Source organism: Fringilla coelebs (assembly GCF_963513975.1).
Source record: "Fringilla coelebs genome assembly, chromosome: 26".
In the NCBI taxonomy this organism is placed as follows: domain Eukaryota; kingdom Metazoa; phylum Chordata; class Aves; order Passeriformes; family Fringillidae; genus Fringilla; species Fringilla coelebs.
In genome coordinates, this window is record NC_140052.1 from 1,965,396 (window position 1) to 1,991,607 (window position 26,212).

The 26,212-nt window shown below is 49.0% G+C and overlaps 1 protein-coding gene across 1 annotated transcript; it reads right to left on the reverse strand.

Moving 5' to 3' along the window:
• Positions 1-21,854: 21,854 nt before the first annotated feature.
• On the reverse strand, positions 21,855-23,338 carry TCIM (transcriptional and immune response regulator). Its single transcript, XM_084221901.1, has one exon. The coding sequence runs from the start codon at positions 23,300-23,302 to the stop codon at positions 22,982-22,984; it is 321 nt and encodes a 106-aa protein (XP_084078027.1). The 5' UTR covers positions 23,303-23,338; the 3' UTR covers positions 21,855-22,981.
• Between the last annotated feature and the right edge of the window lie 2,874 nt (positions 23,339-26,212).

Genomic DNA, 26,212 nt, shown 5'->3' on the forward strand with positions numbered 1-26,212 from the left:
ATAAATTTGTGAAGTCAAACATAAGGTAACAACCAAGGGAAGTGGTTTTTTAGCTGCAGATCTCTCTGATTCAGTACCTGGTGAACATTTTCTTTAGCATAATGATACTTCTTAGGGTGCATGATAAAAACCTGCAGTAATCAACTCAGTTTTCAGTCTCATCATTAGCATTTTGCTCTCATTAACCTGAGCATGATAGCTTTTTTATGAGCAATTTTTTATAATTGCTTATGAAACAGGTATTTCTTTGTTGGGCATTAGCAGGTCTAGTTGTGAGGAGAGATGTGGAATTTGGTTTACAGAGTTTTGCATCATGAACTGTGTGTGGTTCTGACCCCACAGGTCAGGCCAGTGTAAATCAAGGAAATGTTTCCAGACTTTAATCTGAATTGAGACCAAGGGATTTAAAGATATTTAAACTCCTAGCCAGGTGTTTGCTTGGGCTAGGAAACAATCAGCCTTGTTGTCTGCAGGTGGAGGGTTTTTCCACGGAGGTGGAAGCTGCTCTGGCTGTTGCAGGTAAGACTCTGCCCTCTCTCCTCTCCTTTCTGACATTCTAGCACTTTTGCTCTGCCTGTGCCTTTTTGTCCACGTGTGCCAGCCCCCGTGGCTGCTGGCATCCTGCTGGAGTGCTGCAGAGCCAGAGTGCAGCTGGGATGCTCACTGGGATGCCAGCCTTGGCTGGGAGCACTGGAGGGGCACACAGAGCACTTCAGCTGCCAGAAAATTAGACTCATTTATTTGGAAATCTGTTGTACACAAAGCACTTTAATAACCACATTCATCTAAAGGCCACATCAGGAGAAACAGTACTGCCTGTTCCCTCTTGGATGCCAGTTTTGGGGAATGCTGCTGCTAACATTTAGCAGGAGCTCCAGGTCACCTTGATATAATCGAGCTAAGACACATTTTAATGGCTGTTTAATTAGATTTACCATAGGGAAGGTGCCATGGAAGAAGGCTGCATTTCTGCTTCTAGTTGAAATAAAAATGCAGATAAAAGACTGCAAGTGATAGATAAAGATGAGGGGGTTTTGTACCCCTGGTTCAATGTAATTTTTTTACCTTCATTTGAGTGATGTGTCTGCTCTTTCCCTGCACTTGCAGGGCTGGAAAATCTCACACCCCCGCAGACTGATGCTGTTTTCTGCCTGCCACAAAAATGTAGGTTCTCCTCAGTGTGTGATTTTCTTTTAGATGACCTGAGCTTTGAGCACCTCACTGTAAGGCTCCCACATTCTCCAGAAGCTGCCTCTGTGTTATAAACAGGATTGAAGCAGATTGAAGGAGAGCAGCAACATCTGAACCTCATGGCAAACTGGCCCCTGTATTAGAGAACAAATAGCTCATGCTCATCTCACACCAGCTTGGATTCCTCCATGAGGCTGTGGGAAACTCCAAGGTGCATTTTTTTAAAGTGGCCACTCGCTCCTCCACAGGAAATAAAACACTGAAACATTGCTATAAAGGAGATGACATCTCTCCCAATGGATTTATTAAGAAGACCACAAGAGTAAGGAGTTATAAAACCCGATCCAGTCGGCACTTCAAGCTGTGTAATTGATATCCATTATTTCCCATTGACTGCTCTGCATGAATTTGCTTTCTGTAGCATCAACAGATTCTGCCTCTGAGCTGCTGGGGCTTGGCAGAGAGCAAAGCCAATAGCAAACCTGGAGGATGAATCCCAGGAGAGAGCCAAGGTGCTTTTCCTCAATTTCTTCCATAAACACACACCTTTATCATAATTTGCACAGCTTCTCAAGTCACTACATTTGCACAGGGCAGTACAGATCTGCTGTGGCTTTGCTGAGGCAGAGACTGGGCATCAGTTTGGGTTCCACAATGATACAATTGCTCCTCATCTGCTTCATTTCATGGCAATTTTCTGTTATTTACAGAAATAGGGTTATTATAGTAAAGAATTTGCTGAAACAAAACAGGCAGAAAGGGGCCATCCCCAGAAATGCAGATTAATCCTGTGCCAGAGTAACCTCAGCTCATTCCAGGCCCGTTGGTGTCTGTCTGTCCTGGGCATTGTCTGTCAGCTGCCAGGAACAGCACATGGCTCCTCAAGGCCTCCCCAGGACTTCAGTATTTGATTTCAGTGTTTGATTTCAGTGCTTGCTTTGCTTTTGGTGGGTGTTGGAGCAGTTGAGGATAACGGAGAGCCTGGCAGTGCCAGGCTGCTGGCTGTGCCAAGGGCAGGGTGTGCTCCCAGGGGCTGCAGGCACAGGAGGGGCCCTGTGCCCATGCCAGCCTCCTGCCCGTGCCCCCACCCAGGTCAGCACAATGCAAATCCATCATTTTTCCCTTCTCACTCAAAGCTGTTCTATGCCATTGACCTCCTGCCCCTACCTCCTGCAAATCATTTGCTTTTCCAGATGCTTCACTATTAGCTTGTACTATTTCTTGCCTTTTTTTTCCTCTTTCTCCTTATCTCACCTCAAGAAGGAGAGGGATTACCTCATTTCCACTGCCTCAGAAATAAATCCTCATTATGGATTTGTACCTGGGGAGGAAGAAGCTGATTTCCACTCCCAGCCTGTTCTGGACAGAAATTTGAAGGTAATTATTCAGTCCAGGGACATCTCACTTGTCTAATAACCATAAAGAGCACTTTTATTAGAGCTGGGCTTGGGGTTGGGACTCTTGAGAAGATATTTATGGGGAACATATCATTTCAGAAATCTAGAAGATGGACATCAAATTTATGTTTTTATTTTAAGGTGGAGCAAAGGGAAGGACCTAACATGCAATAAATGTCTTGAGTGCTAGTGGGGGGCTCATCCCCAGGCCAGGGTGGCTGCACTGCCCCACCAAGAGTGCAGCTGCCTCCTCACAGGATTGCCTCAGATTTGATCAAAATCATCCTCTAAGGTGGCTAAACCCAGCAGCAGCTTCTCCTTCATGCTGTAGTTGTGAAAACTGCTGTGAATTAGCAGGCAATGGTGTTTTTACCCAGGATCCAGAAGGTATGTCTGGGTTCTGCCTGGCTAAACATGCTGGAACACGAGGCTGAAATGACAGTGTGATGCAGCCCTTTTTTCCTGGCTAATTGCTGCAGGATGAAATAAGGGTCAGAATAAAATGTGGTTATCTGCTAAATGGCTGCTGCACCCAGCTGTCAGGCAGTTTGCTGCAGCCCTGAATATATTGAGTGTGGAGTTTTGGATGCTCCAGCTCAGGGCAGAATTGTGCAGTGATTTCTCTGGGCTCCTGCCACAGAGCCATCAGTGATGGACCAGCCACAAAAAAAAGCAAAGAGCCCATGGGAACTTTCAAGAGGAGAAATGGCTTGGTTCAGTGTTGCAGGTTTACCCCAAGATGCACCCAGATGAGCAGAGGTGTGGGAGAGATGTGCCCAGCTCTGAGGCTCTGGAGCTCTGCAGGGTCTGTGAACGAGCCCAGCCCTGCTCTGGAGCTCTGCAGGGTCTGTGAACATGCTCTGCCCTGCTCTGCTGCAGCTCTGGAGCTTCAGGGACCCTCAGCCACCTGCTCAGCATCCAGCTGGTGCTGAGGATGGATTTTCCTTAATGATTCATGAGGAATGGCATCAAACTAACACAATCACAATTCCCATTGCGCTGTGGGAGCAGAGTTTTTTAATCCTTGATGATTCAGGACAGTGAGTGCTCACACCCAGAGCTTCTCCCCACCCCTGGAAGAAGACATGAGGGTTTGTTTGTACAGGGCCTGGTCCCAGTGAAATGGAGAACGTGTAAATCAGACTTAGATATGAAGAAGATGATAGATTAAGTTATGTTTGACTGACAGATTTAAATTGGGGCTTCCTTCTGCAGCCTCTGAATAGGAGGCTTGGGATTAAGGCCATTAAATTACTTAGTTTATTGGAAAAATAAAATTTCAGGAACAGATGAAAATGAAAAGAGAGAGAAATGCAAACTGAATGAGTGCTAAAAAATTACTAAGGTAAGGTAGCAAATGAAATAGAATAGCACTAAAACTAGATGACATGTAAGAAATTCTCAAGTGGCAGTGCTGTGGAGTCTGGCTTTCAAACTGTGGAGTTAAAGACACATCAGCTTGATATTGCCAAGAGCTGCCCCGTGCACCCACAGTGCCCAGCTGTCTGCCCTGGGCTGGGAGAGGGATGGAGGAAATCAGCAGCAGGTCCTGAGCTCCTGGAGGCAGGGATTGCTCCTCCTCTCAGTCCATGCCCGAGCCCAGGGGAAGGTGTCCCAGCAGTGCCTGGCTGGAGGGTGACCCTGGTCCTGCCTCCTCCGGGGCAGCTCCCACATCTCCCCCAAATCCAGGCAGAGATGGGTTTGTCTGCTGGCTTTGGATAAATTCTGGTAACCTCTCTGAGTCTTTTACCTGGATTGCCTCCTTCCCTCCTGCCAGTGCTTGCACACAAGGCCATGGAGAGAGCTCAGATCCTGCCCTCTGCTTTGGATCCTTGAAATGGTTCCTCACTGCACTCTTGGGTCTCCTTAAAGGAAGCAGAACTGCTGCAGATGATTGCAGGCAGAGCCATACACCTGAGGACCTGCCTTTTCTAGACAGCCCTGAATATGAGGAGTGAAACATTTCCTGGAGATTTGATTTCATCTCAGGTCTGGGGGGATTGTGCACTTCCACAAACAATCCATAACAGCTGCCCAGAGAGGAGCAATAGATTAATCTTCTTCTGGAACAGCAGGGCAAACTGCCTTCCCTGCACATGGAAAAGTGCCAGATTTGGGTCAAAGGAGCAGCTTTCAGCTTCTCCTTCCCTGCCCACTGTGACCCCTGTGAGCCCAGCTGCTCTCCCAGCAGCTCTGCTCCCCCATGCCCACACAGCTGTGCTGCTGGCAGGAATTGCTGCTGCCTTTTTCACAGCCTTTGCTTTAGGCTCTTGATGAGGATGGTTGTTAAATCTCTAGAGCACAGGGAGTGTTCACTGGGGTGATATCACGTGCAGCCTGCTGTGGTATTTGCAGGAGTCCCCAGGATGAGGTGAGAGATGAATGAATCTGACTCCATGTTCTTAGAAGGCTGATTTATTATTTTATGATATTATATTACATTATATTTAAGAATGCCATATTAAACTATACTAAATAATAGAGAAAGGATACAGACAGAAGGCTTAACAGGAATGATAATGAAAACTCGTTACTCCTTCCAGAGTCTGACACAGAGGGACATGATTGGTCATAAAGTTAAAACAATTCACAGAAACCAATGAAACAATCACCTGTTGGTAAACAATCTCCAGACCACGTTCCAAAGCAGCAAAACAGGGAGAAGTAAACCAGATAATTATTGATTTCATTTCTCTCTGAGGTTTCTCAGCTTCCCAGGAGAAGAAATCCTGGCAAAAGGGATTTTTCAGAAAATATGGCAGTGACAGCCTGACTCTGTGAGTGTCACTGTCCTCAAATGCAAAATGCCTTCAGGTAATCACAGGACTTGTGCTCTGTCCAGTGCAACTCTTCCCAGGCAGACCTCCTCATCTTCATCCTCCTCCTCCTCCTCTTGGCAGGGCCAGCTCCCAGGTTTAATGACATCACAGCAGAAAGGGAAGAGTGTGAGAAAATGGGGTAAGAGAACATATTCTCTGATGTTAAATCACCCCTCTAGGTCCTGTTGCCATTGGCAGCCTGAGGGATATTTTTCAGAGATGCTAAAACACATCGTGAATTAGGAAAACAAGAGAGAAACCAAACCAAAACACCATATTGTGTAAGATCACATCTCTTGATACCAGAAAAGCTTCTCAGAATGAACCACCTCGTTCATGTTTACTCTTGTTTGTTTGGGGTTTTTCCTTTAAAGAAATGAAAAAGATGTCATTTCTGTTTTTCTGTAAAAATAGCTGCTGTCATCGATGTCACCTTGGTAGCCTTGCCTCACTGCCTGCAGAGGTCAGCAGAGCTGGAGCCCTGGTGAAATGTGAGCAGCCCTGCTCTTTCCAAGGCCAGGAAAAGCAGAGAAACATTTCATGATCCTTTAACTTGGTAAATGTAAAACTTGAAAAGTCTCACACTGAGATCTCAGCAGCCCCAGGTTAGTTTTCTTCAGCCAGCTTTGTTATTTCTCTGCTAGTTAAGGAGGTTTGACTACAGCCCATAATTACTGAGTTCCAGTCTATAATTCCTGCAGGAAACAGCAGCAGTTCACTGGAGAGCACTCAGGCTCACACTGAAAGGAGAAAATTGCAGCTGTTTGCCCTTTTGGAACTGTTACAGGGGAATATGCAAAGAAGGCCTGAGAAGGGGGAGGTGAGTGTTGGCACCACCAAGCCTGGGAGGTGCAGCCAGCACAGGTGGGGTGACACAGTTCTGTCCTGGCTGCAAGGCTCCCAAAAAGCTCTGACTTCAAGGACTGAGGGAGCAGGAGCCCTGGGTGATGGCTCAGCACCATCACACTTTCAATCACTCTTGCTACTTCTATTGCAACTGCTCTAAGCTTCCCCAGAAATCCTGTAGGAAAATGAGAGATCAAATGTGACGTTCTGAACTTTGCCAGTGAAAAGCAATCAGGGAAAAAACCAGAATAATGCAAAGTGCAGAGAGACTCTTGGTTGTACTTGGTATGCTGAAATGAGAATAGGGAGACACAAAATCATATACAGGTCATTTTTACACAAAACATCAAAGAAGGTGGGAGTGACTGCTCCTGGGCATGGCTGGCAGGGGAAAGCAGCAGCCAGGAGAGAGTTCAGAGCACAGCCAGCCAGGGAAGCCAGCAAAAGCAGCAGGAGCATTCCCCTGTCCTGAGTGAGAAACTGAGCAGAGCAGGGAGCAGAGCTGCTGCTGAGGTGGAGCTGGATGTGCTCCATCCCCGGGATGGTGCTGGAGGTGCTGGATTCAGGGTTCAGGGAGGGGAAAGGCTACACCAAGCACAGACATTGTGATCCTGACCTCCACTCCCTGTGTAGCAGGAGCTGCTCTGCCACTAAAGGCCACCTCCTTAATGGACAAATCATAAAATTTTTTAAAATGGTGTGTGAGGATACAATTAAAAGCAGCATCTCTGAACTGGGGCTGCTTTGCCATGAACATGCCTAAACTTAGTCATGGTTGAGCAGAGCAATTCCACTCAGCGCTGGATAAACCCAACAGCAGAGTGCCCAGAATCTGATTTAATTTGAAATACCACAAAATTATATTTCTCTGCTGATTTTCCAGGTGGCAGGATTTGATACAGAGTTTTTAGTTTTTCACTACTTCCTTTTAACTCAATTTGACAGAAATGGCTTTTGGTACAAGGCACAATTTGCTGGGTGCCGCAGCGGGGATAATGGAAACATCAGAGAAACGGCAAAGCCCAACTGGGGGAGATCAACCCCCTGTCTGGAATGCACTGGAATGCATGAAGGCCAAGTTTTCTGGAAGAGCAGAAGTCAGGGAAATTTGCACCTCTTGTGGGACATTCTCTGGTGCACCCAAGCCCCCCCTCTTTGTGGGGAGACCAAGAGCTGCAGCAGGATCTGGCAGATTGGGTGTGGGGAGGGATTTCTGCATGGCTGGAACAAGCATGGCCACGAGCAGGACGGCTGCAGGGGAAGGAAGGGTGGTGGCCAGAGACAGTGCAGCCACAGGGACACCCTGCAGGAACGGGAGCTGCCCTTCCTCACGGCTTTGCTGATTAAGGAGCTCCTTTTCTTGGCACTCTGAGCTGGAATTAAAACATTGCTGGGAGAGAGACACTCAGGGGCAGGCGAACAGCTTGTTCCCAGCTGGCTCAGCACTTTCCTGTTTGCAATTCCACCTCTCAGAGCTCAAAAAATGCTCCCTGAAGGCAGCCGGGTGCTGGGCTGGCAGCCCCACACAGCCCTGGGCAGCCACAGCCCCTGGGGTGTTTGTGAGGTGAGAGATGAGAATCTGCCTCCATGCTCTCAGAAAGCTGATTTATTATTTTATGATATTATGTTATATTAAAGAATGCTATACTAAAGAAAGAGAAAGGATACAGACAGAATGTTTAACAAAAATGAATAACAAAAACTCATGACTGCTTCCAGAGTCCCGACACAGCTGGACAGTGACTGGTCATTAAGTCAAAATAATTCACAAGAAACCAATCAAACATGCACCTCCAATCTCCAGACCACACTCCAAAGCAGCCAAACACAGGAGAAGCAATCAGATAATTATTATTTAGATTTTTCTCTGAGGCTTCTCAGCTTCCCAGGAGAAGAAATCCTGGCGAAGGGATTTTTCAGAGAATATCACAGCGACTGCAGCAGGACAGGGGCATCTCCCTGTGCCTTGGGAAGGGCTCCAGCATGAATCCCAAGGGAGCAGCACTGAAACAGAGGCACCAGAAGGCTGTGCTGGCTTGGAAGCTCATTTTGGCTGCTGGGGGTTGTGGGGTCCTGGAGGCTTTGTCCCCTCTCCAGGGAAGAAAGGGGATTTTCAACCTGACCTCTGTTGGGAAAATTAACCCACAGACACCAGAGGTTTGTGTCCAAACAGGAGACAGAGGAGTCCTTTGCCTTTATTCCAATCAAGGCAGAGGCCATGGGGCATCCCCTGGGGTCTCTCCAATTTTTGGAGGATCCACCCTCCCTTTTTATCCCAATTTCCAGCCACATTTCCCTTCTCTCTTTCCCCATTCCTGAGGTACTTGAGAGGTTCAGACTCCCCAGAACACCTGATCCCAAAGATTCCCCTCTAATGTATAACCCTCCCTTTTCATTTTTAATTCTTACTGAATTTAGGGGGTTTTCCCCATTCCTGAGGTACTTGAGAGGCTCAGACTCCCCAGAACACCTGATCCCAAAGATTCCCCTCTAATGTATAACCCTCCTTTTAATTTTTAATCCTTACTGATTTTAGGGGTTTTTCTTCCCTATTGTCTCTTTCATCTCTCAATGTCTAATTTCATTTATCAGAAACCCTAAAGTTTATTTGTAACAGCAAATCTCTTTTTCCATTCATCCATCAGTGGAATCCTTCCCATTGTTCCTTTTCTCTCCCAGTGCTAGTTTTATCCCCCAGCAGCCCCACAGCTGGTTTGGAAAGACAAATCTGCTGTTCTTCTCACCTCCAAACTGGAGGAGCAGGGGGATGTGGCTGCCCCAGAGGGCCACCACTGCATGGTTTAAGATCCAGTGACTCTTTCTGGCTTCTCCCCAGCGGCAGAGCCCTCTGGCTGCTGGGGCCATGGGCTGCTCTTGCCTCTGGAGCAGGGACAGGCTCAGGTTGGTGATGGTTCACCCCACCCCCCCTGCCAGAAATGTTCTGCCTGGGAAATGGGCTGTGACTTAGCAGGCAACTTTCTAATCACTCCTCAAACTGAGATTTTTATCCCTGTAAATGCAACTAGGTCTCAGTGTCCCTGATTAGTTTCTTGTGACAAATTCCATCTGTCTGCCTGGGAACAACAAAGACCTAAAAAACCTGAGCACCAGCCATGCAGCCAACTGCTCTCATGCTGGGCTTTGTCATCACAGGAAATCACTTACAAAACAGGAAACTCTTCCTTGTTCCACTCAATTTCCTGGGACTATTTGCTGTGAAATGTCACCTTCTCAGATGAAGGAATGGGATTTATCACAATTAAGGGAGGCTTTGACATATCCCTTTAAGTGAATTAAGGGTGCTCTAATTCTGAATTTGCCCAGGGCTTTGTTGGTGCAGTGGGAGTCCTCAGAGCATCAGAAGCATGCACATTTTTGGGCAGTTTTTGGTGTGATTTTGCTGCTCCTGGCAGTGTGGGCTGCCAAGGTTGGTGCAGCACATTGACAAGGAGTGGCTCATTGTCAGAACGTTGGCCCTGAACATTCCTCAGGAATGCAGAGAGAGGACTCTAGTGCTGGGTTGTTGACTGACTGAGCTGTTTCCCATGTGTTTGGGATTTTGAGTCACAGTGCACCTGCGTCACTGCCCTCGTCAGTCACCGCTTTCCTGCTGGGAGATCTTGGCTGTTACACGAGACACAGAGGAGCTGAACCTGTGCAGGGGTTCCATGGCACAGGGGTTCTGTCTCACAGGGGTTCTGTGGCACACAGGTTCTGTCTCCCAGGGTTTCTGTCTCACACAGGGTCTGTGGCACACAGGTTTTGCTCCACAGGTGCTGCTGCAGTGATGGCAGGGCCCTGGCATGGTGAGGGGCAGGTGGAGGTGGGCTGCCAGCTGTGCTCCCCACCGTGGTCTCTCAGTCTCCTCCTGCCCTGGCCCTGCTGTCCCTGCTTCTCCACCTGCATTTCCCGTTCTGCAGCCAGAGCTGCACCTGGCCTTGGTCCCCTGTCTGGGTGTGGCAGCAGCGCTGGCATCTGGCTGGGTCTGCCTGATGCCTCCCAGACCCAGGTGCCAGTCTCAGGTTTCTGTGGTTGAGATGACTCCCAAGGTATTAGAAAGTCTTTTTTTCCCAGCCCTGTGACCAAAGAAGTCAAGATTGGTCAGTTCTGCTTCTCAAGGTTGTTTGTTTTCCCTTTTTTCCATTCTTTCTCTGCCCTGCTGAGATCTGTCCAGCAGGTCGGGTTGTGGCACAGGCCCTGCCCTTGGGGTGCTGTTGGCTTTTTACACTAAGAACTGCCTGTACTTTATTGACAATAATTTCCCAATCCCCATCACCTGTGTCAGACAGTCTGTCTCTGCTCTAAACCAACCCAGAAGTGTCACCATCCCAGCAGAAGGTGAAGGACAAGGAGAAGGAGAAGAAGGACAGGACACACCCAGATTCCTCCACCTTGCCTCTTGAACCCCCATTCTAAATCCCCAAAATTCTACTTTTTCACCCTGTGACAAATTCACTGTCATTTTCCTCAAACCCTTGTGGCTTGTAACTCCTCACACACAGTTGGGAATTGTTTCCATGGGCTAAAATCACAGGCACAGGTGTTTGTGACTCCGTGCCAAGGTCTCTGAGCCCCTGCCAGGGTCTGGAGTCCTCCAGGGCAGCCAGAGAGATGTCCTGGGTCCTGTCATGCCAGCACTGTCCCTGCTGTGTGTGCTGGAGCTGGGCATCAGTGCCAGCCTTGCCAGAGCTGGGTGGGCTCTGCCCATGGCTCCACCAGGGCTGAGGGTGTTCCTGAGTGCTGCTGCCCCAGCAAAGGGGGATCAGCACATGAAGCACCCCACAAAATGTTGTGTTGCATTTGCTGTTGCCATAGCACAACCTGGAACAGGGGGTGGAAGCTGGTGAGTCACTGGGGTGAAGCATTTGTCCCAAACCTCCTGCCTTGGAAAGTTTTTCACATTGTGAGAAACAGCTCCTCACTTTTCATAGTTTAGGGAGGTTTATTAAACATTGTCAAAAATACAACAGGAGACTGAATAAAGAAGAAAGGTTACAGCACTGGGAGCAAAAGATTTTCCCCACCATGTGCTCAGCCCCCTCCCCATGGAGGTTTTCCCTTTTTAACCCTTTAACCCCTCCCAAAGCTCTGTCCATCAGCCCCTTCTTTGCTGTCCAGGGGTGGAGATCTCTTCCTCAAACCCTGACTGGAGCTCAGGTGTTCCAGGGTGACAGCCAGCCCTGCCAGCTGTCCCTTGATAACCACACGAGGGGCACAACAGAACTATAAACCTATAAACTTCACCTATATCCATGAGATTTGGCTGTTAATTGTGAGAGTCACTCATGGCATTACTCATCTGTCACAGCATGGATGAACTTTACAGAGCCAACAGCCCTTGCTGGGAGTTACTGGGACCAGTTAGTGTGTCCAGGCTGCTCAAGCCCACCTTGCTCTGGTGTTATCTGTTTGGTGACATTTCATCAGAATTTTCAGCTGGTTTTGTTCCAACCTGAGCGGCTCTCCAGCCACAGGAGGGCGGCACCAGCACAAACTGCCAAAGTGCTGGTTACAGCCTGGCTTTGTTAGGAAAATAAAACAAAATCAGGAAGCAGATTAGCGTATATTGATGTGTATATTAGGAAATAAAAGACAAACCTTTAACAGGAAGGAAGGAGGGAACCCTCAAGCATCACCCAGCCCCACTGAGCCCTTGTGCAAATCCAGGGGGATTTATCCCTAAATTGTTTTTTAAATATCAAAAGGAGGTGAAGCCCCCATCAAGTGATCTAGCAGAAGCAACCTGTTTCCTCTAAGAGCTGGAGGGGGGGGCTAGAAATCCAGCAGGACTTTTGTTGCACTTTTCCAAGGTCTAAATGTGCTGCAACACACTTGGACAGTGACATAATGCACAATTCATTCACAAATCATTTACCATTTCAAATATCTCTTTTAAAAAGGTAAAGATTTAATTGGGTGGCTGTTTTGATTGTGTTTACAGTGGCTTGGAAAATAATTAAAAGAGAAAATGAGTGGAGAGGTCCCAGGGGCTGAGGTCCCCATGTCTGAGCAGTGGATCTCTCTGGGTACAGCTTTTGTGGGGTCAGGAGGCTCAAGGGTGCCTGGAACCACAGAGATGCCCCCAGGGGTGAGCTTAAAGCTCCTGCTCAATCTCCTGCTTCACTAAATAAGGGAAAAGTTACATAAATGATGTTGAAATGCAGAATTGCTGGCAATGCTGTCAGCACTGGGCTGATGTTTAACCTGAAAGCCGCTCAGGTGATGGGATTTGCCTGTCTGAGGGGTGTGTGAGGCTAAGGCCAGGCCAGGCCAGCCTCCCTGATGTTTTCTGCAGATAATTTCTTGGCCAGAGCTCAGTCTGCAGCCAGGTAAGAGGTTTCTTTGGTTGGTTGAAGTGAGATGTTTCTGGGAAAGGTCCCTGCGACCGCTCCAGGTTAAAGTAAGAATTGGCACACGGTGACAAGGGACAGCAACACCTGAGCTGGCCAAACCCTGAAAAAAGAGTCCAAAATGGAATTCTTTTATTAGCTTTCCCCTGGCACTGGCACCTGCAGACTTTTATCTGCAGCTGTGTGGGAAGACAAACCTAATTCCCCTAGGATGGGACTTTGAGGAATCAGACTGTGTTTGAAGGAGAAGGACCCAAACATGCTGACTAAAAACAGACTGCAGAGAGTAGTGCTGCACCAGACAGCGAGATTAGAGAACTTTGAGGAGCACTTGGTCTCAAACACTCCACAAAAGGATGATTTTTAAATGTTATAGCAGGGAAAACCTTCTCTACACAGGGAGCTGAGCCCCAGCTTCCACAAGGGTCTGATGCAATCCAGCATTGGGAAGTTGCTAAAATATATTGGGGCACTGCTTCAAGTTCAGGCTCTGACTGAGCTTTAATATCTTATAAAAATTAGGTTGCATGATTCAAAATGGAAGGGTTTCAAAGCTGAATTTCACTCAGTAAACAGCAGCCTCAGGTCATTGCTGAGCTTTGTGCCAAAGCACGCCAGGTTCTGTCAGGAGACTCTGAACCCTGCTCTGCCCCGTGATGGGTGTGTGGCTCTGGGCATCAGCTACAGGCAAAGAGCAAAAATTGTTCAGGAGGAGCTTCCTCATCTTCCTCAGCGGGGACTGGGGGTGGTGGGAGGTTTCCCCAGCTGTAGGAATGTGCTCTTTGTTGACAGAGTGACAAAACTGTCCTTTGTCCTCTTGAAAAGGAAAGAAGCTCAGAAGTTTCTCTCTTCAATTAGGTGAAAAAGGCATTTCATAGGTTTGGGGGACTGCACCTCAAACTTAAGGAGAGCTAATTGGACAGGAGCCAAAAATTCTTATCTGACCAATTTACTAGAAAAAGAAGAGAACCAACAAACAAATTGCTTTTGTGAGGTGTTTTACCAGGAGCAAGAGCCTCTTGCACCTGGTTTTTCTCTGCAAAGAGTTTTGTTATTTTGCCTTTTATTAAACTTTTTTTGTTTATAACACTGCAACAGAAGCCATCCTGCTGATTTTATGCCTTCTGAGGTAGCTGAGCTATCTCAGGTGAGAAATAGACCTCCAAGAGCTTGTGAGACCTGGCTGGAGGAGGCTCTTATTTCTCCCAGCCTGTCCAGGCTGCTGAGAATTAATGGGGCTCTTCCTCTTGCTCCATTACTGGGTATCCACCTGTGAAGCTGTAAAGGCTAGAACAGTAAATCTTACAATCAAATATTCAATTATACCTAATTTATTTGCTTCTGGCAAATGGTAAGCTCTGCAATCAAGTGTGTTAGGCTTTATGTCACAAGCTCTCCTGGGAGTCAGGGGATGAGCCTGGCAGTGCATTTTGGGGGGTTTGCTGAGCACAGGGACAGGCACCCCTGTAAATCTGGGGTGTGCCAGGCACAGAGACCCTGGAACAGCATGGGCTTGGCTGTGCCTGCTCCCTGACTTTGGGAAATGCCTCTCCATAACGTGTTTTTGCATGCTTTTATTGTGGCTAAAACATCCAGTGTTTAGGAAGGAGTTTATTGTTTGAATCAGGATAAACCCAGCATGTGTTTGGCAGCATAATATATGAAAGGTTTTTTTACTTCTGTACAAAATCCTTCAAGTCACCTGGAATTTTTCCATGGACTGCACTCTGCTCAAGGTTTCAATTTGCCTTAGAATTGTACATTTGTCCTTGTCCTCTCTGGCAGCCTGTGCTGCCTTCCTGCAAACTGGCTCAGAAAATGGTACCAGGGTGAGGGTGCAAATCAGAGCCTCCCAGAAAGTCTGGGGGAAGGAAGGGTCTGATGGCTCCCAAGCAGATTTCTAAATGAAAAATTGTGTCTTGTACTTTACTGTTCAGGAAGAGGGGGAGAAAAAAACCCTGTCTGGATTGGAATATTTTCAGCATTTGGGAAGGCAGGTGAATTTTAAACAGGTCCCAGCTGGAATACAGCCAGTCTGGGAAGCACAGTGTGGCAGTTCTCTCTTCCCTTTCCATTATGGCCCAGGCAGAAACAACACCAGGTGGAGAAAGTACTTTTAGTCAGATTTTCCCTAATTCCTTGAGGCATGAAAGCATCTCTACACTGCAAAGACCATGGAAATCCACTTTTTCACGTGCCTGAGTGTTTTAAAAACTGAATTTTCTGATGATGTGGAAGATCAGCAGCTTCCACACAGCCACCCCTGGGAATTCCTTCTCCTGCAGTGATGGGTCCCAGCCCCCAGGGCCAGTTCAGGAGGGTTTGGGGAGGATGACAGGGGGTTTTAGGCAGGGGGTTTTGCGATTTTCTGAGCCTTCTGATGTTGACATTCTTGTAACAAACCTTCTCACACACCTTCTGTAAATAACTGATTGTTTTGCATTCTTTTATGGAGGAGGAGAGATTTGATGGGCTGTTGGTTTGTGCAGTGTCGTGGGAGAGATGGCACTGTCACCAACCCACTGTCGCTTTTGGAAATCTATAAATGCTGGAGTCAGAAATTAAACTTCCCTTTTCTTCACCTTGAGAGCAGTGGTGTGTGTGTGAGAATCCCATCTCCACACCAGCCATGTCCTTTTCCTTGCTAACGAGGATTTCCCTCCTGCTGCCACCAGGAGTTTCGCAACTTCTGTGCGCTAACCTCTCTCCGGGCTGCCCGCGGTGTGCGGCCCCTTGGATTTTCATTCCATGCATCATTGATTTGACCATTTTTACTTTACACATTTTCCACCCAAGCAGGAATTACTCTACATCCCATATTCCAACCCCGGGGATGACTCAGTGATTGAGGGGCAGCGCTCAGCGCTGGGATCAGCGGGTTTTCCGCGGAGGAGGCTGCGGGGTGATGCCCCCGATGACTGCGCGGTGATTGTGCCGCTGATGCTCCCTTGGCGTGGGCGCTCCCAGGAGCCGCAGCCCCAGCTCTGATTCACTGCCCGGAGCCCTGAAGCAGAAAATGTCCCGGCTTCCCACGGCACAGCGTGCTCGGGCCGTGCTGATGGGAAAATTAACCCTCAAACACCAGAGGTTTGTGTCCAAACAGGAGACAGAGGAGTCCTTTGACTTCATTCCAATCAAGGCAGAGGCCATGGGGCATCCCCTGGGGTCTCTCTGATTTTTGGAGGATCCACCCTCCCTTCTTATCCCAATTTCCAGCCACATTTCCCTTCTCTCTTTCCCCATTCCTGAGGTACTTGAGAGGTTCAGACTCCCCAGAACACCTGATCCCAAAGATTCCCCTCTAATGCATAACCCTCCCTTTTCATTTTTAATTCTTATGGAATTTAGGGGTTTTTCCCCATTCCTGAGGTACTTGAGAGGCTCAGACTCCGCAGAACACCTCATCCCAAAGATTCCCCTCTAATGCATAACCCTCCCTTTTAATTCTTACTGAATTTAGGGGTTTTTCTTCCCCATTGTTTCTTTCATCTTTCAATGTCCAATTTCATTTATCAGCAACCCTAAAGTTTATTTGTAAAAGCAAATCTCTTTTTCCATTCATCAATCAGTGGAATCATTGCCATTATTTCTTTTATCTCTATTTATATCTGTTATCTGGTTTTATCTCCCAGCAGCCCCACAGCTTGTTTGGAAAGACAAATCCCCCATTCCTCTCAGTGCCATGGGCACCAATTCAGGGTGCAGCTTGCTGGGAATAAGGGGCTTTTTCAGGGTTGTGTATTAAGATTCTGGTCATGGCCCAGCTTTTGGTTTTTAGCAGAGATAAATGGCAACTGTGCCATCTCCTGTTGCCTGCAGTATTTTAGAGGCTTTTCTTCTCATAAATAGCCTTGTCTTGACGCTGGAGCATCATTTTGCTGCACGTGAGGCATTTGAGCTTTGAAACCCCAGCCCAGCACTTTTCTCTGAAAGCCACACCAACACATCCACAAATCTCACTCTTTACAGCTTGTCACTCACACTTAACCTGCTTTAGAGCAGAGGTTTCCCTCGGCAGCTGCAGATGAAATATGCTTCATCTGTGACTGTTTTCACAAGCACGAGGGGGGCACCCAGGGGCACCCAGGCTGTTGCTCTGGTGGCTCGCCAAGCAGAGCCTGTCCCTCTGGGTGCAGCAGGGCAGGAGCTCAGCTCAGCAGTTAATTTTTAACTTGCCTGTTGCCCCATGGTGTAAGGGAAGCTGCCAGGGAGGTGTTGCTGCTGACTGGAGCACCCTGTCCCCCCCACAAACACAAACACGGCTGGCCCAGCTCTGCTTTGGACTCTGCTCCTGCCCTGGGTGCTGGATTTCAGCAGGCACTGAAGGTCACAGAACTGCGTGTTCAGACACTGGGAACATCCTCATCTCCTCCTGGACACTCTGCTCAGGTTGAGCTGGGCTGCTGACTTGTTCCAACCCCACCTTTTCATGGACTTTCCTTGGAGAGATGAGGGGACAGAGGGTGGGACCTGTGTGTGGTCTGCTGGCACTGACACCCCCTTTGCTTTGCTCTGGGCTTTCTCTTTCCAGCACTGTAGCCCCACATTTCTCTTCAAAGAAAAGACCAAGGCACAATTCTTCCCAAGAATATCTCTGGGTTTCACATTCTCTGAACCTCAGAGAAAGGGAAAACACAATTCTTATCACTCACTGTGCCTGTGTTGTGCCAAAGCAGCATGCACTATGGAGATTGTTTCCCCACATTGATGGTGTTTTGTTTCCTTGGTGTGTGTCAGGACTGTCAGGGGACAGTCACGAGCTTCTGTGCAGTGGAGTGCTTGGCAGATTCAGTTTTAGCTATATAGAATAATATAGTGTAATAAAGTAATTAATTAGCCTTCTGATAAGATGGAGTCAGATGCATCATTCCCTCCCCTCGCTGGGATTGCCTGTAAATTCAATACAGCACCTTGAGTTGTTCCCCACCTTCCCCAGTCTGTTAAACCAGAGCTTCTGCCAAAAGTCTTCTCCTTAGCTTGTGTCCTGCCTTTCTGTGGCTTTCTCCTGGTGGGGAACCACCCGCACCCTCCCAGCACGGCTCGAAGCAGGACGTTAGAGCAGCTGGATAAAATTAGCTGTACAGCCGCGCGTTCCTCAGGATGCTGGGACAGGGGACACCCAGTACAGCCAGCCTGACTCACGGAGAAGAATTAATGGAAACGCCCGGCTCCTGCAGGGAGGAAATGCCTGGAGCAGCCTTTTCCTCTGTTTGTTGTGCGGGGGGCTGACAATGGCCCCGGGGCCGGCCCGGAGCGCGGCGTGCGCCCCGCAGGCGCCGGGACCGCGGCCCCGTGCGCGCAGGAAGGGCCGGCACCGCCCGGTGACCTGCCCGGTGACCTGTCCTCCCACTCCCTCCAACCCGAACTATCTCTGCTGTCCTGTCGGAGCCCAGGGCATCCCTCTGGCTGCCCTGGAGGGCTCCAGCTCCTGCCCAGGCGGCTCAGAGAGCTTGGCACACAGCCCCAGACCCCTGTTCCCTTAATCTTGACCCATGGAATAAAACATTACCAACCTCATATGAGGATTTACAAGCCACGAAAGTTTAGGTGGAATGATAGTGAATTCATCACAGGGTGAAAAATAGATTTTTGGGGTTCTTAATGGGGGTCCCAAGATGGAGGAATTTGGGCATTCCCTGTCCTTTCCCCTTCTTCTTCTACCTAGCCTTCATCTTCCGGGTGATGTTGGCACTTTTAGATTGGTTTAGAGTAGAAGCTCACTGTCTAACATCGGTGATAGGTATTGGGAATTCATGGTAAATACTCTACAGGTAGCTTTTAGTATAAAAAGATAACACATCCCTGAGGGTGTCAGTGTCTTACCTGCTGAACGGACCTCGGCAGCCAGAGAAAGAATTTTATAGATAAGAAACAATAAACAACCTTGAGAACGAGAATAGAAGAGTTCTGTCTCCTTCTTCGAGCACTGGGCTGGGAAAAGAGACTTTGTGACACATCTGAGCAGCAGAGATTCCGAGACTCCCACACCCCACAAATCTGAACTAATCTCTGGTGTCCCCATATGCAAGCACAGTTTCAACCAAAACATTAGACTGTGATTCTAAAAATAGAAGTTAAACCCTTCCTACCTGCCCAGGAGCTGCTAATTCTTGCATCTGAGTATAAAACCTCAGTCCCCTTAGTTTCAAAGGGTAACAGGAATTATCCAATGGTTTTAGGAGCCACTCATCTTGGTGCAAATCCCAGGGAAAGTCATGGACCTTTCCCTAGTCCTAAACACACTCATACTCTGAACCCCCCAATAACCCTCTCCACCCCTATCCTATTCCCACTTCCATCTGACAATCTCAAGAATACCCCAAACACCATCACAAGCACAGTCAAAACTTGCTTCCTAATCAGTTTAACTCCCATAACAATCTACATTTAGTCAGGAAAAGAAAGCCTGAGCTCCTTCTGAGAATGAAAATTCATTATAAACTCTGCAGACTGTGGTGGCACAGCCTGGGCACCCCTCCTGGAAGTGCCCTCCTGGCAGTGCCCTCCTATTCTGTGCTGTTTGTGGGTTTGGGGTTTTTTGGATTTATTTTCAGGTTTACTTTTGCAGCAGTTAGATGCTGTTGGGTTCAGTGTCTCCCCAAAAAGTGCCTTTTGCTGCAGCAGGTTAAGAAATGACAGAAATCTTGCGATAAAAATGGAGGTATTAATTCTTTCTAAAACAGTTCAGCTTGGTTTAGAGAGATGCCAGTGCTCAGACTGGCATTCAGGCTGCTTCATATTTGCACTGCAGTGTTGGTTTGGGGTATTGATTAACAGCCAGGTGCACTTGGGCAGAACAGACACCAGGCAGGGAGGTGTGCCTCATGCTGCCCTGTGAAGCTGTAGTGCAAGCAAGAGAGGTTCTTGTTGGGAAAGAGCTGCAGTCTGTACTAGTCAGTGCTGTGGCTGCAAGAAAATGGATTTACATTCTTTAAAAAAAGCATTTTCTTTTCCATTAGTATTCAGTCCTTGACTGTTTATACCACCAAACACCAAGGATGGGTTCAGCTGCTCTGAGCCATCCAGGGGCAGCCCTGGAGATGAGCAGAGGGCCCTGGGATGGTTGGACATTTGTACCTGAAACTCTCTTTGGCACATGAGAATTCATTGCAGGTTTTGTTGAGCCTTTTGAGTAAGGCACATTCCTGGAGCACAAACCTGCCAAAGCAGCAGACAGGCTCCAAGCAAGGAAAAGTGCCTTTTTTCACTGGAAACATCCAATAATCCAATAATCACATAACTTCTTGGTAAGTGGCCTTTATTTATCAGGGAGACAACTTGGGCTAATGATTTCAATGTAATGAGACAAGAGGGACTATAAAATCCCCAAGTCAGCAGATGTTATGAATCATGTTATGCAAATCTTGTGAACAGGACTGTCTGGGCAATCCCAGGACGTGCCAGCAGCAACCACTTCAGAGGGTGTGGATTTCAGTCTGCCACAAGCATGGCTTCTGCCAGATTTCCTTCCTCCTTTCAAGGAAAGGCTGGTGGCAAATGCTGCCCAGGTCATTGGTAGCACCAGGGAGCTGGGTTTGGTTTTGGGGGCTCAGAGAGTGACAAGGTTTTCCCAAATCCAGCACTGGCTGGGTTTGATTTTGGGGGCTCAGAGGGTGACAAGGCTCACCCCAATCCAGCATTGGCTGGGTTTGGTTTTGGGGGCTCAGAGAGGGACAAGGCTCTGCCAAATCCAGCATTGGATAGGTTTGGTTTTGAGGGCTCAGAGATTGACAAAGTTCTCCCAAATCCAGCATTGGCCCTGGCTGGGTTTGGTTTTGGGGGCTCAGAGAGTGACAGGGTTCTGCCAAATCCAACACTGGCACTGGCTGGGTTTGGTTTTGGGGGCTCAGAGATTGACAATGCTCTCCCCAATCCAGCACTGGGTTTGGTTTTGGGGGCTCAGAGAGTGACAAGTCTCTCCCCAATCCAGCACTGGGGGTGCATTGTGGACACCTCAGTGGCCCAGGGGAGCAGGGAGCAAAGCCCCAGCAGCAGGGCCAGGGAAGAGCAGAGGGTGAAGAGCTGATCTGGTCCCTCAGGGTGTTCCCAGAGCATCCTCAGGCTGGTTGGGTCCTGGCAGGTAACACACCCCAGAGGCAGGTGGGCCTGGGGGCTCCCTGCCTGCTGGCTTCTCCAAGAGGTTTGTCACAGGATGCTGCTCTGGGAGGAGCTGTGGCATCCCCAGGCTGGGTGGAGCAGGGCTGGGCTGTGAGCAGGCGCTGGATGGGCCTGTTTGGCCTTTTTTGGGGCAGTTTTTGTGGCTGTGGATGTGTCACCGATGGTGCAGCAGCTGCAGTGAGTGTGGGACACAGCTCTGGCTGAATGCTGGAAAACTGGCAACTCCTCTGCAGCAAACCTGCCCTGAGAGAGATTTTTCTGAGCAAGGACAGTTCTGAAAAGCCTTTGGAAGCTCTTTCAAACAGATTCATCCCAGACCAGTTTACTCTTTGGTCTTCCTGGGAGGGGAAATCACCGTGCATCCCTCTCCAGTTATAAATAATTATAATTGCCCATTCTATTAGGTGACTTAAAAGATTATTTCCAGTCTCCCTGACTTATTGGCAATTTGGAGTTCTTACTGTAGGCAAAAAAAAAAAAAAAAAAAAAAAAAAGTAGCTGGGCTATCACTCTTCCAAGCTGCTTTATCTTTGTTGCTCTAAGCAGAGTCATGGGAATGTTTTTATCTAAACCATCAGGTTATTAGAGGACAGACTTATAAATAACCAGTCTTTGCTATTTTTAAGTACTTTCAGCATCGTCTATCATGATAGTACAGCACAACCTGCAGAAAAACAGTCCAGCTCTGCTGCCAGAGCTTTGTAACTTACTGCTGTTTCTCTGGGGGATGAGGAGCCGAGCCCAGGCTCCTTCTCTGCTCTGCAGAAATGCCAAAGGCTGACGAGCTGTGCTGCCCACCCTGCTCCTGAAGCATCATTTCCTACACCTTTCTCTCCCCGATGCAGGAGATGTTATTCTGCTTTATTTCAGAGGGGAAACTGACACTGGAGTTGATTAGCAGTAAATTTGGCGAGGCCTTTCTGGGGAAATGACAGGGTTGCCATAGCAACCGTGGGCCAACCTGGTGCTGGCAGGTGGGATGGGGGAGCCAGGGGCTGCTCCACATCCTGAGAATGGGCTGCCAAAGCCATCTGTGGGGAATGAGGGAGAGGTGCAGATAGTCTGCTCCTAAACCAGGTCTCTATGAAAGGACAAAAAAAAGTCTAACCCCACCACTCCAGGAGAACTGAGCATTTCAGACAAGATAATTTAGATTTACTTCATAATTTATTAGTTTTCACATCACTGTATGCAATAAATTATAGCCAATATAATATTAACATTGTAATAAAATATTGCCACGAAGTAAGTACTCATCTAATAGTGGCTGTCACCTACACAGAGAAGAACTGTAGTTATTATATTTAGATTTTTAGTGTTAGTGGTAAGTGAACATAATATTAGGGAACTTCACAGTAAATTCAGGGAAATCTGTCATTATTATTGCTTCTGTGCAAACGACTTTTCCTGCACACATAGAGCTTGGCAAGGAAAGGCACAGCTGTGCAGAGTGTCTCTGGAGCATTCCTGGGCTGAACTCCCTGCTCCACACGCTGCCTTGGGGTGCAGAGTGACCCTGACCAGCAGCTGGGAGCTCTCAGAGCCCCCCACACCACAGCACCGGGGCTCTGAAGAGGCAAAGCACCTCGAGTCTGTGAGCACCAAGTCCATCAGGAGGTCCTGGGTGGGGGGGTTTCCCCCCAGCTCAGTCCTGTGGCTGCCCAGAGGAGCTCCCACACCTCCAGCTGGGAGCTGCTCTCTGTCTGTGAGCCTCCAGGCTGCTGTCCACAGCGATGGGCACTGATCCTGCTGGCCACACCAGTTCTGATGTGCCATGGGCACTGATCAGGCTGCTGGTCACACCAGTGTGCCATGGGCAGCAATGCTGCTGGTCACACCGGTGCTGCTGTGCCATGGGCACTGATCCTGCTGGCCACACCAGTTCTGATGTAGGCACTGATGTCCCATGGGCACTGATCCTGCTGGTCACACCAGTGCTGCTGTACCATGGGCACTGATCCTGCTGGCCACACCAGTTCTGATGTGCCATGGGCACTGATCCTGCTGGTCACACCAGTGCTGCTGGTCACACCTGTGTGCCATGGGCACTGATGCTGCTGGTGGCACTGATCAGGCTGCCTGCTGTCCACACCTGTGTGCCATGGGCACCGATGCTGCTGCCGCTGTTGGCTCGTGGTTTGCAGTGGGGCTGAAGCCCCGTGCGTGCATTCTCAGCTCCCCAAGCCCACGAGCATGCTGAGCGTGCTAGGAGCTCTCAAACAGTCCCCAAACGTTCTCCATTCCTGCTCCCTCCGCCAGCTCAGTGAACTTTGATGGAGTATTTCCGAAACGTCAGGAACTGCAGCAGTTTGTCTTTCCTCCTCTGCTTTAGTGCCATCAGCGCTCTCGTTTTTTCCTCCATGTCCTGGTCGGTGGCGAGGATTATCTTGGCTCTCTCCTCCGCCTTCTTGTCGCCGGAGTTTCTGAAGAGTTTCTGCAGGGACGCCTCGTTGATGCTCTCGAAGATGTTGGCCGCGGCTTTCTTGCGCAGCGCGGTGTCGAAGCGGTTCCCGTGCAGCGAGGGGCTCACCCGCAGGGACGTGGACATGGCTGCGGGGCTGGAGCTGGGCTTGGCTTTCATCGACCTGGGCTCGGCCCTGGGCGTGCTGTGCTGTGCCGTGCTGCCTCCAGGACTGGTATTTAAAGGCAGGCTGGAGGAAAAGCTGGAGGGCTCCGGTTACAGCGGTGAGATCACGATGATGTCAACACCCAACAGTCGCAGGCAAGTTTAACATTTGAGTTGCCAACTTTCCTGTCGTGCGGATGAGAGGAAAAGTCCTCTCTGCTTCTGCCACGGAAATGTTGGGGGTTTTTGACCCACCACAGAACAGGCTTCAAGCACGGCTGTGGGACTGAGCCAGCACAGCCCAAACTCCATCCTGCCCTTGCTGTGAGTGAAAAGCGCTGCGTGCACAATGTATCGTATCACAAACAAGTAAAACTCCGGGTGAGAACTGCTGCAATGCTAGCGAGAGGCTGGAGCCTGTGCAAACAGCCACGAACTTGGCTCTGTCTCCATTGCCAACACTGCAAACCTGCTCCTGCCTGGACATGGGCTCCTTTCTGCTGCTCCCCAGCAGATGCAACTCATCTTCAGGGCACACAGAGCTGCAGTTTCTGACTGACAATAAAATCCATAACATCCTCTGAGATGACTTCCCTGGGTGTTACACCCCCAGCTGCACATGGCAATGGTCTCAGGGGCAGCAAGAAAACTCAGTTTGCTGTCCTGCTCCTGCCTCCTGTGTCCTTTTGCTTAAATTTCACGCTCATTAGTACTGGAAAGAAAACTCACCTCTGCTCCAGAAGAGTCTGTGCTTTCCACACCACCCTTGGTCAATGACAAGCCCTTGGGCAGGGAGGACTCTCTCTTAGTCATAGGGGTCAGTTTGGCTCCTGTGAGGAGCGGGGAGCTGCACTCAATGACCCTTTGGGTCCCTTCTCACTGAGGGGCACTGTGCCCAGGGCACAGGGCTCTGCCCACCAGTGCTCCTGCTGGCCTCACACACCTGGACTGTGCTGAGCACCATCAAATCTGGCCCAGAATAGCTGTGGGTTCAAAAGTCACTTAAGGCCAGGAGCCAGAGATAAGTGTATTTTGGTTAATGTTTTAGGGCAGCCGGATGCTGCAGAGGCTCTGTTTGGTAAACTAGGAGTTTGTTTACTGTTGCTGCTGACCCTGTTACTCATCCTTGCTGGTAGGAGCAGCCTCTGTCCCCATCCCACTCAGACCAGGGGTTTCCCTTTCTTACCAGAGAGCTGCAGAAATTACCTCTGACCACGCTGAAGAACAGATCCAAGGAAACATCACCCGGATGCTTTTTATCCCACAATCCCTTTAAAACCTCAGCTCCTTTGGGAGGAGGGAGGGGGTATGTCTGAGCCACACAAGCAGTCAGCAGGAGCAGTGAAGAGCTGACCACACCTGAAGGCCCTGTGGAGATGTTTGTGCTGGCCCAGAATGGAGAAGGGGATTACCTGGGACTTGTTGGTCTCCAGGTGAACAGGTTTCTCCTGAGCTCCAGAATGACTGGCAAGCCCAGCTCCAGCCAGGCTCAGATCAGCTGGCCTGGACTTGCCAGGCTTCTGTCCTTAGGAGAGGGAGTGGCCTCATTTCAGTGTGGGGCCACTTTCCCTCCTGGGACTTGGGACTCACCCGTTGGTGCTGCTGGGCACATCCTGAAACAGCTCTGAGCCCTGCAGTGCCCATATCCTGCCAGGACCTGGGTTTCCCCAGTGCTGCCAGGACTTTGCTCTGGCATGAGCTCTCTCTGCACGTGCCATCGCTTCCTGTGGCTCTCTCATTGTGGGAGTTACTTTTTACAAGTCTTTCACCATTTCTTGTGTATGTGCTGGATGTTTTCCGTGTTTTGGCATGTAAAAAACAGCTTTGCAAATCCCTGGGATTCTTCTTCTCACCTTGCCACGGTCTTGCCAAATTGGTGAGCCCAATTCGTCAGCTGCTTGTTCAACATTTGCAGGGCTGATAAATCCACCCTGAAAATAGAACAGTTTTGGTGTGGCTGGATCTCTGCCCAGGAAAGATCTCATGGTTTATAGACTGTGCTAACATGAAATGTGATGGGGGAGCAGAAGGAAGCAGGGCCACATGTGCTGCCCAACCCTTCCTGCTCAGAGCTGCCCGAGCACTGGGGGTGAATCTGCCAAAAACACGTGCCTGGGTGAAGTGCTGAAAGTGCTTTGCTTCCCAGGACAGATAACACAGTGTCAAGGTACTTGGGGCAAAATTCAGTGCCAGAAGATCAGCCAAGATCTTGTGGGCTGAAGAAAACAAACCCTTTTTTTTATCCCCTGGTCAAAAACAAGAGCTGAGGCAGCTTCACGTGCGCCTTGTTTTCACCACTCCCACTGCACATGGAATCACTCTGCAGGTATTTGCAGAGATGTGGCTGACAGCATAAATTAGCAATATCCGTGGAAGATACAAGCTCAGAAAAGTATCTGCCATGGAAACCGAGACTAAAGCTGATGCTTAAGGAGTAAGACATCAAAAAGCTGCCAAGATCAAGCACGCGTTCCTTGTGAGCTCATCTCGCACAGAGCAGTAACAAATGTCTTTGCCCCTTCAAGCTTCTCTGCCCACTTTGTATAAATTTAGTTGTGCTTGGCTCTGACAGAGCGATGAAGCATGCCTCGTCTGTTTTTTTCCAGTAATTCTTGTTTATATGGGTGTTTTAATACTGCTTTGCCAGTAATGCCTAGGAGGAATTATTCATGTGTTGGATTGGAGAGCAACTTCAGAGAAGATGTGATTTCTATCATCGTTCTCCTGCTATTCTTGTGTAATTGCTTTGTGAGACGCGAACGCTCCATTTCACCCGTTAATGGGAGGATTAATTCCCATCCCCACCGTCTGCAGAGAGGCACAGCCACATCTCTAATTGTGCTCAGCTTCTCCCGGCGTGACGGGCTCGGGGTGCTCTGGGTGGGGGCGGTTCTGCTGCCAGGAAAGCCCCGGGGCTGGCCGGGG